This window comes from Schistocerca piceifrons, chromosome 1, assembly GCF_021461385.2.
Source record: "Schistocerca piceifrons isolate TAMUIC-IGC-003096 chromosome 1, iqSchPice1.1, whole genome shotgun sequence".
Lineage (NCBI taxonomy): Eukaryota > Metazoa > Arthropoda > Insecta > Orthoptera > Acrididae > Schistocerca > Schistocerca piceifrons.
Genome location: NC_060138.1, coordinates 496,271,536 through 496,286,887, shown reverse-complemented (window position 1 = coordinate 496,286,887; position 15,352 = coordinate 496,271,536). Strand labels below are relative to the sequence as shown.

Here is a 15,352-nt window from a genome sequence, read left to right as displayed (position 1 = left end):
TGGGTGCATTATGTGCTCCCACCTCTTGCCATATGAGGATACATAATGCACACAGGAACATTTTTGAACATGATTGTTTTGGTATTGTATGGAGGCTTAATGTTACATGGCTGTATTGATCTCCAAATCTCTGAACACAGTATACTCCCTGGTCAATGTTATTGTGACGTCCTTCCACAGTTGTGTCTTTTCAGGGTTGTATTTGACACTGACTTTATGTTTATGGATGACAACATGGAACAGACAGCACAGCGCAGGTAGAGAAGCTCTTGGAACCAGAGGATATTCGGAAAATCAACTGGCCTGCCCGTTTCCCCTCTTAAATCCCACTGAGCATGTGTGGTAGCCATTTGGAGGATGTATTACTGCATGTCCACAAGCACCAACGACTGGTGGAGGAATGGAATGGCCTTCAACCAGAACTCCTTACGAACATTGTGGCAGCACAGGAGCATGTCACAGAACATGCCATTCTTAGTGATCATACACCCTATTAAGAACAATGTCCCATCTTTTATAATGTCCAGTGCCATCATAAATTGCAGTGGCTGCAGTGAAATTATTGTCTTTGATAAAAAGCGTCATATCTGCTCATTTCATTATGTTTTCCTTTTAGTTACCTTCTATATTATACTGTAGCATTTCTTTCTGTGAATGGTCCAAGCTATGTTACATGGTAGTGACACATCATGTTAAAGTTACTTTCGTCCTTAAGTTTTAAATGAAAGCAAAAGTGGTTATATAAATTAAAAAATCGATGCAAGTCATGGGCCACAGCACTTACTGCACACACTGAAGAATTCCTTGGGTGTTGTAAAAAAGTACTGGATTTGGTAACATGTAAAAAAATACTGGATTTGGTAACACATTAGCCACTAACAAGTACAGATGTTCCAACACCATCCAAGTACTGATACCTACTCAAATGAGTAGTATTCAAGTTGTCCTGTGACACTATTTTCACAATTACTCCAAATTGCTGATGATGATAAAACATAATGATATCACAGATCACTGGCTTAGATAGCAATCAAAAAAAGGAAGTGAAGATAAAAACTAATGAAAAATCATTTCATTTGTTCATGTATCATCAAAATGTAGCCAATCAACAAATAGTATAAGTTTACAGTAGGTATAATGTGAACGTTTTTACAAATATACTTTATATAAATAAAACAGTTTGCAACTTTGATTAGGCGGAATACATTAAAAATTTCTCAGGGATCCTCTTACAAAAATGGGGGTGTCTCATGTTCAGAGTTGTCTTATAGGTGGCTAAGTATGGTATTTACATTTAAGTTATACTTAACACCTACATATTGAATATGGGGCAGAAAAGAGTCAAAAAGTTCTTTTGGTCGATCTCCGTGATAACTATATGTTGAGGTAGCTTGCACAGTGTGGTATATCGCAAATGACCTATTTCAGGGTGCATCAGCTAATCCTAATGGTAACCTCTCATCTGAAAAAGCCCAAAGGAGTATTTATAACCATGATTTGTTGTGATTCATCATTAAGTGGAAGATGAAGACTGGCATCAGTGAGATCTATATTTGAAAAATATTTGCCATGTACTAATTACAAAATTCAGATGGATAAGGAATGGAGTAAGTTTTGACAATAGGGTGCATGTTTACTGTATTCTCAAACAGCACCCAAAACCAATGTCCACGAATAATGAAGATCAACTACTGAGGATCTATTGGAAAGCACATTCATAGTACCATAAACATATGTCAGTTCTGAAAGTGATGTGAAATGGCGGTGCTTCAGTCTTTCGTGCCATGATGATCTCACTTGTCACAAACCATAATGCATAATATTGGCAGCTGCGCATGAGAACTGCATTGGGACCCTCTGCAGAAATTTATGGTTGAAATAGATATCCTTGGATATTGCAGAATACAATGTTACCACATCAGACTAAAATCTATTCACTTTATCCTATGTGACGGTCTTCATATGTCTTATTCTATTAATTTCAACAATGAGTATAAGCAGAAAAACTGATGAAGTGTGGTGCTCTAAAATATGTAAATTATACGATCAAAAGTGATGGGACAGCCTGGGTCAAATTATCTTTCCATGAATTGAATTCCATTTAACTCAATTTTTCAAATGATTTCCTCTCCCCATTTTGCATTTGAAAATATGATGATGAGAACAATAATTTACCTTGTGTCTCCAGGAGCTGGCCCTCTATTTTCAAGTCAAATGTTGCAGTTAAGGCACACAACTGGTTATAAGCAGCTGTTCGTAAGTTGGGGTCTGATGATCCTAGATTAAGCAAAGCCATATTGAGTAGCGTTCCAGGTACATCTTTTGGCCTTATCTTCTGATGAACAGTAACAGAATCCTAGAAACACGAAACAAAATAACATGCATGTCAACTTTTGTGGAAATTTAAGCTAACAGGTTAATTGACAACATCACAGATAAATTTCCTTAACATATTACATTTACAGCAATTAAAATGCTGTAGAGGTAAATCCCTCCTTCGTAAAATACTCCAGAGGTAGTACAGTCCCCCATTCAGATCTCCAGGTAGAGACCACTCAACGTTATGTCATCACCAGGAGAAACAAAACTGGCATTATATGAGTTGGAGCAAGGTATGTTAGATCCCTGATCAGGCAGGCAGTTTAGAAAATTTAAAATGGGAAATGGATAGGTTGAATATAGACATACTGGGGATTAACAAAATACAGTAGCAGGTGGAATAGGTCTTCTGATCAGGTGAACACAGGATTATGAATAAAAAATTAAATAGGGGTGGTGTAGGTGTAAGTTTAATAGTGAATAAGAAAATAGGAATACAGGTAAGCTGCTATGAACAGCATAATGAACACATTAAGCCCACACCCAGCATAGCAGCGCAAGTTTATAAGCTAACCAGCTCTATATATGACGAAGAAATGTATGATGAGGTAAAAAAATTATTCAGACAGATAAGGGAGACAAAAATTTAATTATTTGGGGAAATGGAATTCAATAGTAGGAAAGGAGAGAGAAGGAAAAATAATAAGTGAACATGGTCTGGGGGAAAGTAATGAAAGAGGAAACTACCTGATGGAATTTTGCACAGAGCATAATTTAATCATCACTAACACTTGATGTAGAATCATAAAAGAAGGCTGTATACCTGGAAGAGATCTGGAGGCACTGAAGATTTCAGAGCTTTATATAATGTAAGGCAGAGAATTCCAAACTGGTTTTAAATAGTAAGACACTTCAAGGGACAGATATCGACTCTCACTACAATTAATTGGTTATTATGAACTATCGATTAAAACTGAAGAAATTGCAAAAAAGGTCAGAAAATTGGGAGATTGGACCTGGATACATTGAAATATCAGATTGTTGAGAGTTTCATAGTGAACATTAGGAAAAAATTAACTACAGTAGGGGAAAGACAAATGTGTAGCTTTGAGAGATGAAATAGTGAAGGCACCAGAAGATCAAACAAGTAAAAATACAAGGCCTAGTAGAAATCCTTGAACATGACAGATGATGCTGAATTTAACTAAGGAAAGAAAAAAAACATAAGAATGCAGCAAATGAAGCAGGCAAAAGATACTATACACATTTAAAAAGTGAGATTGACATGAAGTGCAAAATGGCAAAGGAGGAATGGCCAGAGAATAAATATAAGGATTTAGAAACATATTTTATTAGGGGAAAGATAGATACCACCTAGAGAAAAATTAAAGAGGCATATAGAAAAGAGAAGCATTTGTACAAATATCAAGAGCTCAGATGAAAACCAGTACTAAGCCAAAAAAGGGAAAGTTTAATGTGGAAGGAATATATAGTTGCTCTATACAAGGGAGATGAACTTGAAGACAATGTTATAGAAAGAGTAGAGGACATAGATAAATATGAGGTGTGAGATATGATACTGCAAGAAGAATTTGACAGAGCAGTGAAAGACCTAAGCTGAAACAAGGCTCCAGGAGTTGATGACATTCCATCAGAATTACTGACAGTCATGACAAAACTATTCCATCTGGTGTCCAAGATTTATCAGAAATGCAGAATACCCTACGACTTTATGAAGAAAATAATAACTTTAATTACAAAGAAGGCAGGTGCTGACAGTCTGGATATTACTAAACTATCAGTTTAAGAAGTCTTGGTTGCAAAATTAGTATTTTGCAATTCTTTACAGAAGAATGGAAAAACTGGTGGGAAGTGACCTCGAGGAACATCAGTTTGGATTCCAGAGAAATGTAGGAACACGTGAGGCTATACTGATCTTGTGACTTCTCTTAGAAGACAGCTTCAGGAAAGGCAAACCTATGTTTATGGCATTTGCAGACTTACGAGAGAGAGCTTTTGACAATGCTGACTGGGATATATACTCTCTTTGAAATTCTGAAGCTAGCAGGGGTAAAATACAGAGAGCAAAAGTCTATTTACAACTTGTACAGAAACAAGGCAACGGTTATACGAGTTGAGGGGTGTGAAAGCAAAGCACTGGTTGAGAAGGTAGTGAGAGTGTGTTGTAACTTATCTGTTGTAACCTATCCCCGATGTTATTCAACCTCTAAGTAAGCAGTAAAGGAAACCTAAGAAAAATTTGTAGTAAGAATTGAAGTTCAAGGAGAAATAAAAACTGACGTTTGCCAGTGACATTGTAATTCCACCTGACAGCAAAGCACTTGGTAGAGCAATTGAATGCAATGGACAACATTTTGAAATGAGAATATAAGATGAACATCGACAAAACATAACAAGGATAACTGAATGTAGTTGAATCAAATCAGGTGATGCTGAGTGAATCAGATTAGGAAGCGAGACACTGAAAGTAGTGTATGAGTGTATGATTTGGGCAGCAAAATAAGTGATGATGGATGAAGTAGAGAGGATATAAGATGCAATGACAAGAAAAGTGTTCTGAAGAAGAGACATTTATGAACTCTGAATATAGATTTATGTGTTAGAAGTTTTTTCTGATTTTATTTGTCTGAAGCGTAGCCATGTATGGAAGTGAAACATGGACAATAAACAGCTTAGACAAAAAAAATAACAGAGGCTTTTGAAATGTGGTGCTACAGAAGAATGCTGAAGATTAGATGAGTAAATCAAGTAACTAATGAGAAGATACTGAACAGAATTATGAAGACAAGACATTTGTAGCACAACTTAAGTAAAAGAAGAGACTGGTCGACAGGACACATTCTGAGACATCAGGGGAACTCCAATTTAGTATTGGAGAGAAGTGTGAGGGTAAAAATCACAGAGGGAGATCAAGCAATGAATACAATAAGTAGATTCAGGAGGATGTAGGTTGCAGCAGTTATTCAGGGATGAAGAGGCTTGCACAGGATAGAGCAGCATGGAGAGCTGCATCAAACAAATCTCTGGACTGAGACAGCAGCAGCAGCAACAACAACAACAACAGGTAAATTACTCCTGAAAAAATCTAAAACATAGTAAAATTGAAGACGGTGCAACAAAGCCAATGTAGAAAGCATTTGACAGTGGTGTCAACAGACTGAAATTCAGAGTGGTTTTCAAATGAATAAATTTCAGCATATAAATGAAGGGCAATTAAAAAAAAAAAAGGAAGAAAGCCACACACACACACACACACACACACACACACACACACACACACAGTAAATCACACAAAGTTTGTTGGCTCTTAGAAAGACAGCATCAAATACGAAAAATGACTTATGATAGGCCTGGCAATAGGTCCCTTCTTCAGAGTGAGAGCAGGGGAAGAAGATGGGGAGAACAAGAATAGGTTACAAACCTTTCACAAAAAGTGATAAGAGGGATTTGTGAGGTGTGTGGAAGAAGGAAGTTAAGGATGAAGGGAATGAGATCTGTGAAGAAATAGATAGTTGTAAGTAATAATTGTCCTAGTGTCTTACCAAAGATAACTGAAGGTGGAATGAAAGGGTAGAATGAAAAAGAGCACAAGAGTGTGAAGTTGGATGAAACAAAATACAATCAATTGTGGGGGGGAAGGGAGCCCTATTTTGTGAAGGTATTTAGCACAAGAGTGGGGGGAGGGGGGGGGGGGGAGGGGGGGTATTATGCAAAAGAAGTGTAGGGAATTGGAACTGAGGTGACAAAAGAGGTGAATTCAGAAGATAGTGATAGGGAAGAGAGGGAGGACAATGGAAGGCCAACATAACATGAGCTGAAGGCTTTAGTCATGTAAATGGAGGTGGAATACTGCTCAAGTTTGTGGTAGCTGTACATGTTGGAGCTGTTAGGGGACAATGACAGTGTACAAAGAAAAGCACCTCAAACGGCAATAAGCTTGTTGCTTGTAACAGAAAAAAACAGTCCATATTCAAAGAAAGCCATCCAATATATTTGAGAATCATGCTTTCAAAAGCAAAAGAACCAGTTTTCTAGACAAAATTCACATTTCTGTTAAGTGAGCTCAAAATGACTACCAGCAAAATGCAGAAGATAAAATTCGGCTAACAATAGCTCACACTGTGGCTTATCAACAACAATTTTTCTCGTGTAGTGTCTATTAACGGAACAGGAAGAAACAAATAAAAGTACCTTTTACCATAAATTTCATAGGAATTTGCAAAGTATAGCTATACATGTAAGATCTGATCTCATCCTATCTGATGTTCACTGGTAATCTGTAACAAACTTCTTAAATATAACATAAAACATCTAGAGAGGGACGCATCAAAGTCTAGATGAAAATTATTTCTACTTCTAATGTTGTGATTGTAATTGCAGTGGTATTACAATCTACACAGCAGTGAGACTCGGACAGTAACAGATAGAAATAAACAAAGAAAACAAGGTGTGGAAATATGATTTTTAAGAACAGCAACTGGCTCTAGGCTATGTGATATGATAAGGGATGCAACAACTGGTAAAAAACTAGGACTCTGAAACATAAGAGAACAGATCAAGGAATATAGATACGGAGAGATCATGTCACAAGAATGAATGAAAATAGAATGCCATAAATAACAACAAATTATTGATCAATAGGGGAAATATCAACAAGCAAATCAAAAACAAGGAGGAGAGATAAAATAGAAACTAGCCTCAAACAAAAAAGGCACTGAATAACAGGATGTAACAGGCAATTGTCTAATACTTGAAGAAAGGAGAAGAAGAAAAAGAAAAATAAGCAAGAATTGATCCTAAATTCACTATTGTTATTAATCATGTATACTATCAAGGACTTCCATCTCAAATGACCTTGATGTCAATGGAATGTTGAACCCTAATCTTTCATACTTTTCTTGATGTCTGAGTCCCTGAAGAGGCTTCTGCAAGATGTTTGGTCATCATCGTTTTACAATATTCTTATTGCGTACTTCTGTGGAAAATGGTTTTTTCAGCTTAGATGCATCGTCCAGAATATTATGCCATAGAACAGAATTGAGTGAAGGTAGGGTAGTATGGGAGCAGTCCTGTCTGTAGATCAGCACAATGAGAGAGGTTCCTAAGTGCAAAGCAGGCAAAACTGAGCTTTTGAGTTCAACTTACTTGCTTGTTGATGCCACCACAGATTATTAACCATCTGGATGCCTGGGTACTTCATACACAGAACCCCATCCAGTGTATACCCATTGACCTCTACTTCTGGTACCTGTCAGTTATTTTGATTTGTTTGGAAAAGCATAATATTAGTTTTTGGAAAGTTTCATCAATAAACATTACAGTTTATGGTGATTCTTTCAATGTCTCAGGTAAATCATTCAGGTAGGCCAGGCACTAAACCTTGTGACCGTTCTGAATCTACATGATTACTCTGCAACTGACTCTTAAGTTCTAACCACTTTCAAACTAATTCTCAATTGTTCCACTCAGAAATTGCATGTGGGAAAAATGAGTACTTAAATCTTTCCATGCCAGCTCTGAGTTCTCTTATTACGATGGTCATTTATTCCTATAAAAGTGGAACTCCACAAAATATTTTGGCATTCAGAGGAGAAAGTTGGTGATTGAAAATTGTTGAAAAGCTCTCGCCTCAAGGAAAAACACTGTTGTTTTAATGATCATCACTCAAAATCACTTATGATATCTGTGACACACTCTCCTGTATTTTGCATTAATACAAAATGAACTGTCCTACTATCAAACTTTTTGATGTCCTCTGTCAATCTCATTGGTAAAGATCCGATACTGCACAGAAATACTCTAGAAGAGGATGAAAACATGTAACATAGGCAGTTTCTTTGGTACAGTTTTTGCATCTTGTAAAGGTTCTGCCAATAAAACACAGTATTCAGTTCACCTTCCCCACAACTTTTTCTACGTGGTGGTTTCAAAAATGGTTCAAATGGCTCTGAGCACTATGGGACTTAACAGCTATGGTCATCAGTCCCCGTGGTGGTTTCATTTTAAGTTATTTTTTATTGTAATGCCTAGGTATTTATATGAACCTACAACCTTAAAATTAGTGTTATTTATCATGTAACCAAAATTTAATGGACTTTTTTTTAGTATTCATGTGAAGGATGCCACACAGTGTACTACTGAAGGTCAACTGCCACTTTTTGCACCACACAGACAGCTTGTCTAAATCATTTTGTATTTATGTCTTATGATGACTTTATTAGACAGTAATAACAGTAACATCTGCAAACAATCTAAGGGGGCTGTGCAAATTGTCTTTTAAATCGTTTATAGACATTAAGAAAAGTACATTGCCTAAAACACTTCCCTGGGAACCCCCAATATCAGTATTGATTTCACTAGATGACTTCTCATCAATTGCTACAAACTGTTACCTTTCTGATAGCAAATTATGAATCCAGTCACATAATTGAAACAATCTTCCATAGGCGTGCAATTTGATTAGAAGCTGCTTGTGGGCAATGGCATCAAAAGTCTTCCGAAAGTCTGAAAATATGGAAACACCCTGAGAGCCTATGTCAATAGCACTCATAACTCTGTGTGAATAAAGAGCCAGTTGTGTTTCACAAGAGTGATATTTTCTGAATCTATGCAGAGTATGTGTCAGCAGATTGATTCTTTCAAGGTATTTCATAATGCTGGAACACAACATATGTTGCAAAATCCTGCTACAAATCATTGTCAATGACTGGACCTATAATTATAATTCAGCAGATTGCTTCTATTTCCTTGCTAGTGTATTGGTGTGTCCTGTGCAACTTACCAGTCTTTAGGTACACATCTTAAAAGTTGCTCCCCTGTGAACTTAATTTCATTCCTGTCGCATCTTTTGCTAATATGATTCTCTGTTATCTATTGTCAGATAAGATTCCACTAATACAAGGGGAAGGCCTTCAATGCAGTATATTTTAATTCCCTAACAGAATTTTATGACCTTTACAATCAAATGGAGGCAGCTACTCAGGTTTGAAGCAGCTAATTGGGTAGCAGAGTACTTGTGGAGTGCACATCACCAACCAATATGCACAAAGGACAGTCAGACCATGTTCACACATTGACTGTCAAAATTTTATCAGTAAACTGTTGCAGTATTTGTAAAAAGTTCCCGAATTTACTGCCAGCCATGAAAGTTCTCACGCTAAAATAATTCTCGGGCCCGAGAGTTGTCTGAAGCCCGAAGTGGAAAGCTCTAAGATAGTCAGGAAACGTATTTTGGAAAGACAGATTAGAGATCATAGGAGGGAGAGTGTTCATTGCAGTTGACAAGAATAATGTCTCTATTGAGGTCAAAGTTAAGTGTGACAGTGAAGTTATCTGGTTGAGTGAAACAGATCTAGGTGAAATCAAGTTAACTGATGGATGTTTTTACCAGCCATGTGATCCTGCTGTCACAATTCTAGTCATTCAAAGAATGTCTATTGTCAGTAGTGCATAAACACCCAAAGATGCATTATTAGCTGGAGACAACTTTAACCTTCTGAGTAATCAACTTTAACCTTCTGAGTGTAGAGTGGAATGTCTGTGGATTCATTACAGAGTGTACAGACAGGTAGTTATACAAAGTACTTTTCTGAAAACAGTCTTGAGGAGGTAATTTGGCAGCCCATGTGCAACAGAAATATCTACAAACAGGCCAGACCTTATAGGCAACGTCAGTATAGAAATGGGGATTAGCAGTAATGATGACATTATAGCAACTGTAGTTATGAAAATCAATAAATCAGTTAAGAAGGCTAGGAGAGAGTTTGTGCTAGAAGAGCAGATAAGCAGTTGTTAGCATCTCACTCAGACAGTGAACTGACATCATTTAGTACCAGTAAGATGGACAGGAATTATGGGCAAAGTTTAAGGGACTGTAAATCGTGCTCTGGAGAATTATGTGCCTACAAAGTGGATTAAGAACGGAAAAGACCCACCACTGTTTAATAATGAGATTCAGAACATGTTGAGAAACAGAGGCTATTGCACTCTCGCTTCAAAAGAGAGTGCAAAATGACAGCAAACAAAGGTTAGTAGAGATTCATACATCTGTGAAAAGCTACAAACAGGCCAGACCTTATAGGCAACGTCAGTATAGAAATGGGGATTAGCAGTAATGATGACATTATAGCAACTGTAGTTATGAAAATCAATAAATCAATTAAGAAGGCTAGGAGAGTGTTTGTGCTAGAAGAGCAGATAAGCAGTTGTTAGCATCTCACTCAAACAGTGAACTGACATCATTTAGTACCAGTAAGATGGACAGGAATTATGGGCAAAGTTTAAGGGACTGTAAATCGTGCTCTGGAGAATTATGTGCCTACAAAGTGGATTAAGAACGGAAAAGACCCACCATTGTTTAATAATGAGATTCAGAACATGTTGAGAAACAGAGGCTATTGCACTCTCGCTTCAAAAGAGAGTGCAAAATGACAGCAAACAAAGGTTAGTAGAGATTCATACATCTGTGAAAAGCTACAAACAGGCCAGACCTTATAGGCAACGTCAGTATAGAAATGGGGATTAGAAGTAATGATGACATTATAGCAACTGTAGTTATGAAAATCAATAAATCAGTTAAGAAGGCTAGGAGAGAGTTTGTGCTAGAAGAGCAGATAAGCAGTTGTTAGCATCTCACTCAAACAGTGAACTGACATCATTTAGTACCAGTAAGATGGACAGGAATTATGGGCAAAGTTTAAGGGACTGTAAATCGTGCTCTGGAGAATTATGTGCCTACAAAGTGGATTAAGAACGGAAAAGACCCACCATTGTTTAATAATGAGATTCAGAACATGTTGAGAAACAGAGGCTATTGCACTCTCGCTTCAAAAGAGAGTGCAAAATGACAGCAAACAAAGGTTAGTAGAGATTCATACATCTGTGAAAAGCTACAAACAGGCCAGACCTTATAGGCAACGTCAGTATAGAAATGGGGATTAGAAGTAATGATGACATTATAGCAACTGTAGTTATGAAAATCAATAAATCAGTTAAGAAGGCTAGGAGAGAGTTTGTGCTAGAAGAGCAGATAAGCAGTTGTTAGCATCTCACTCAAACAGTGAACTGACATCATTTAGTACCAGTAAGATGGACAGGAATTATGGGCAAAGTTTAAGGGACTGTAAATCGTGCTCTGGAGAATTATGTGCCTACAAAGTGGATTAAGAACGGAAAAGACCCACCATTGTTTAATAATGAGATTCAGAACATGTTGAGAAACAGAGGCTATTGCACTCTCGCTTCAAAAGAGAGTGCAAAATGACAGCAAACAAAGGTTAGTAGAGATTCATACATCTGTGAAAAGCTACAAACAGGCCAGACCTTATAGGCAACGTCAGTATAGAAATGGGGATTAGAAGTAATGATGACATTATAGCAACTGTAGTTATGAAAATCAATAAATCAGTTAAGAAGGCTAGGAGAGAGTTTGTGCTAGAAGAGCAGATAAGCAGTTGTTAGCATCTCACTCAAACAGTGAACTGACATCATTTAGTACCAGTAAGATGGACAGGAATTATGGGCAAAGTTTAAGGGACTGTAAATCGTGCTCTGGAGAATTATGTGCCTACAAAGTGGATTAAGAACGGAAAAGACCCACCATTGTTTAATAATGAGATTCAGAACATGTTGAGAAACAGAGGCTATTGCACTCTCGCTTCAAAAGAGAGTGCAAATTGACAGCAAACAAAGGTTAGTAGAGATTCATACATCTGTGAAAAGATGCACCTGCAAAGCATACAACTGCTACCACCATTACACCTTAACAAGAGATCTGGCAAAGAACCTGACAGAATTCCAATCCTATGTAAAATTGCTGTGTGGGTCTACGGCTTCCATCCTCTCACTTATTGACCAGTCTGGTGTGGTAGCTGAAGATAGAAAAATGAAAGCCGATGTTTAAAATTTCACATTCAAGAAATTGTTCACACAGGAGAATTGTACAAACATACTGTCAACTGATCATCAAACAGACTCCCATATGGATGACACAGTAATAAGCATCCCTGACAAAGAAAAACAATGGAAGGAGTTGAAAACAAATGTCACAAAGTCTAGATGGAATCCTAATTTGGTTTTTTGAAGAGTATTCTGCAGCACTGGCTCCTCGCCTATTTTGCATTCATTGCCAATCTCTCACCCAGCAAAAAGTTCCAAGTGAATGGAAAAAGCACAGCTGACTCCTGCATATAAGAAGGGCAAAATAATGGATGCACAAAATTACAGACCAATTTCCCCAACATCAGTTTGCTGTAGAATCCTTGAACATATTCTCAGTCAGAATATAATAAAATTTTTTTGAGACGAAGAAGCTTATGTTCACGAATCAGCATGGTCTTAAAAAGTATTGCACAAGGTCCCCCATTGCAGGCTGTTAAAGAATGTACAAGCAAGTGTAATAGGTTCAAAGACTTCTTAAGTTAGAGAATCCAGTGTGTTACCCTTGACAGCGAGTGTTCATCAGACACAATGCCCCAGGGAGTGTGATAGGACCACTATTATTCTCTCTCTCTCTCTCTCTCTCTCTCTCTCTCTCTCTCTCTCTCTAGCAATCTGTCGTTGTTTGTTGATGATGCTGTGGTGTATGGTAACATGTTGAAGTTGAGTGACTTTAGGAGGTTACAGGAGGACTTAGACAAAATTTCTAGTTGGTGTGGTGAATGGCAGCTAGCTCTAAATGTAGAAAAATGTTAAGTTAAAGGAAGAACATACCTGCAGTATTTGGCTACATTATTAATAGTATCCTGTTTGACACAGTCATGTTGTTTAAATACCTGGGCATAATGTTGCAAATCTATATGAAATGGAATGAGCATATGAGGATTGTGGTAGGAAAATTGAATGGCTGACTTCGGTTTATTGGGAGAATTCTAAGAAAATGTAGTTCATCTGTAATGGAGGCCACATATAGGATGCTAGTGCAACGTATTCTCGAGTACTGCTTGAGTGTTTGGGATCCATATCAAGTTGGATTAAAGGAAGACATCCAAGTGATTCAGATACAGGTTGCTAGATTTATTATTGGTAGTTTCGAACAACATGAAAGTGTTGTGGAGATGCTTCGAGAACTCAAGTGGGAATCCCCAGAAGGATGCCGACGTTCTTTTTGGGGAACAATATTGAGGAAACTTAGAAAACCGGCTTTTAGAGCTGACTGCAGAAGGATTCTTCTGCCTGCCACGTACATTGCGTGTAAGGACCACGAATATAAGATAAAAGAAACATACAGACTATCATTTTTCCCTTGTTCTATTTGAGTGTGGAACAAGAAAGGAAATGACTAGTAGTGGTACAGGGAACCCTCTGCCATGTGACATGCAGTGGATTGTGGAATATCGATCTAGATATAGACATAGAAGAAAGGCCTTGGCAAGATCACAAAAATGCCAACTGGTAGGTTTTTCTTGTTTACTTCTACTAGAAATAATTTGTGAGACCATTTATTACTTTCTCAGTAAAGATGCCTTTACTGAAGCCAACCCAAATGTGTTTCACTATTGTATATTTCAGTCTTTCAGGAAATACAACTTGACTTTGCAACTGATTCCAAAAGTAACTCAAGGATGGCATTACTAAGTCAGCACTCCAGTGGCAAGAATTATTGTTTTTTTTTTAGTGATCTGATGATTTTTGTGATCTATCAGATGATTTGTCAAAACTGATGTCTGATAGCGGAGTACATAATGCTTGACCACGTAATCCTAATAGATATGCATTTGACGGACCATTTTTTATCCCCAAGTTTTCAGATAATATTATCAGTAATTCATAGAATTCACAACCCAATGATTTTATTTTCATATCATCTGTCTCACTGCCACTGTCATCTGGGAGGTTAAAACCAAATTTACTCATTTCATGTATGATAATGCTCCATATTGCCCTTGCCTTGTTCTCGGAATTTTGAATTTTTTAGCACAGTATTTGTTTTTTGACATTTGATGACATGCTGAAGAATTTCTCAATACTGCTTGCAGGGCATTTTAAGTCTTGATTAGAACTAATCCTCTGTGTAAGGTTAAGCTCTCCCTCCTCCTAGTACAAGATACTTTGATCCTAGACGTTTGCTTCCATTGTTAATTGTTCCTGAATTGTACCACAAAAAAGAAGGAGAAACATGATGAACAGTGTAAAAGAAAAAGTTCACAATACAAAATTGTGCTTATGTTTTGGAAATGAAGTAGTAGTGCAACCTCCAGACCAGATGAGAGGAAACACAAATGCCAACAAATCGTAAGTAATTATTTATTTACGTAAAAAATGTGACATAGACTGTTTGATAATCTAAAAATAACAAAATTGTATCGTTCTAGATCCCACTGAAGAGGCCATAGAGTAAGAAAATGGTGAAATGAGTCTGGGAAAAATAAATTAAGTTGCAGCAAGAAAAGGGGGTTTTATTTACAAAAGAAGTGTCTTCTTGAAATCTCTGCTTCATATTTTTATTACCTAACAGATTTCAGGTTATCTTACTGTGGCTGACAGTGTTTTGTTCTGTACATTCTGCCTCTTGGTGTGAAAAATCTACTTCATCATTTCTCCTTCTTACACTAACCTGCTATCTTAATTAAAGTAATATATTTTGGAGGTACGACTTAAAAAATGCCTTCAGTCACAACTTTTTCATGTTTTATTAACTACATGATGCATTTTGGACCCTGTGGGTCCATCGTCAGGTGTACTTCTGTTTCAATACATGTTTTATTTCTTCTCCTGAATGAGGTGAAATGCATATTCCTGTCACGAAAAGGTTTAATGTTAGGTTACGAATTTCTGCTGCAAAATATGGATAAAATTAAAAAGTAATATATTTTCATTGGTTGGATACTGTTTCTTGTAATTATATCTCCAGTCATCATTTCTATCTATCTGTTGTTCTAGTCATCCTCATCCCCATAAACCTTGTTACTAAATCACTTCACTTTATGACTAAAAAATTGGAGCTCAGAATTTTCTGTACTAATGAAGTACAGAGGGGCTAGACATAAGAACCAACACAGACACTTAACTACTG

At 37.1% G+C, this 15,352-nt stretch overlaps 1 protein-coding gene across 3 annotated transcripts in view; it reads right to left on the bottom strand.

Moving 5' to 3' along the window:
* LOC124795984 (neurofibromin) overlaps positions 1-15,352 on the bottom strand; it is a 489,110-nt gene that overhangs the window by 215,745 nt on the left and 258,013 nt on the right. For all 3 annotated transcript variants that reach the window (XM_047260068.1, XM_047260083.1, XM_047260076.1), the window contains one exon: positions 2,176-2,356. In XM_047260068.1, coding sequence (XP_047116024.1) covers positions 2,176-2,356 — 181 coding nt within the window. The remainder of the gene's footprint in view (positions 1-2,175; positions 2,357-15,352) is intronic.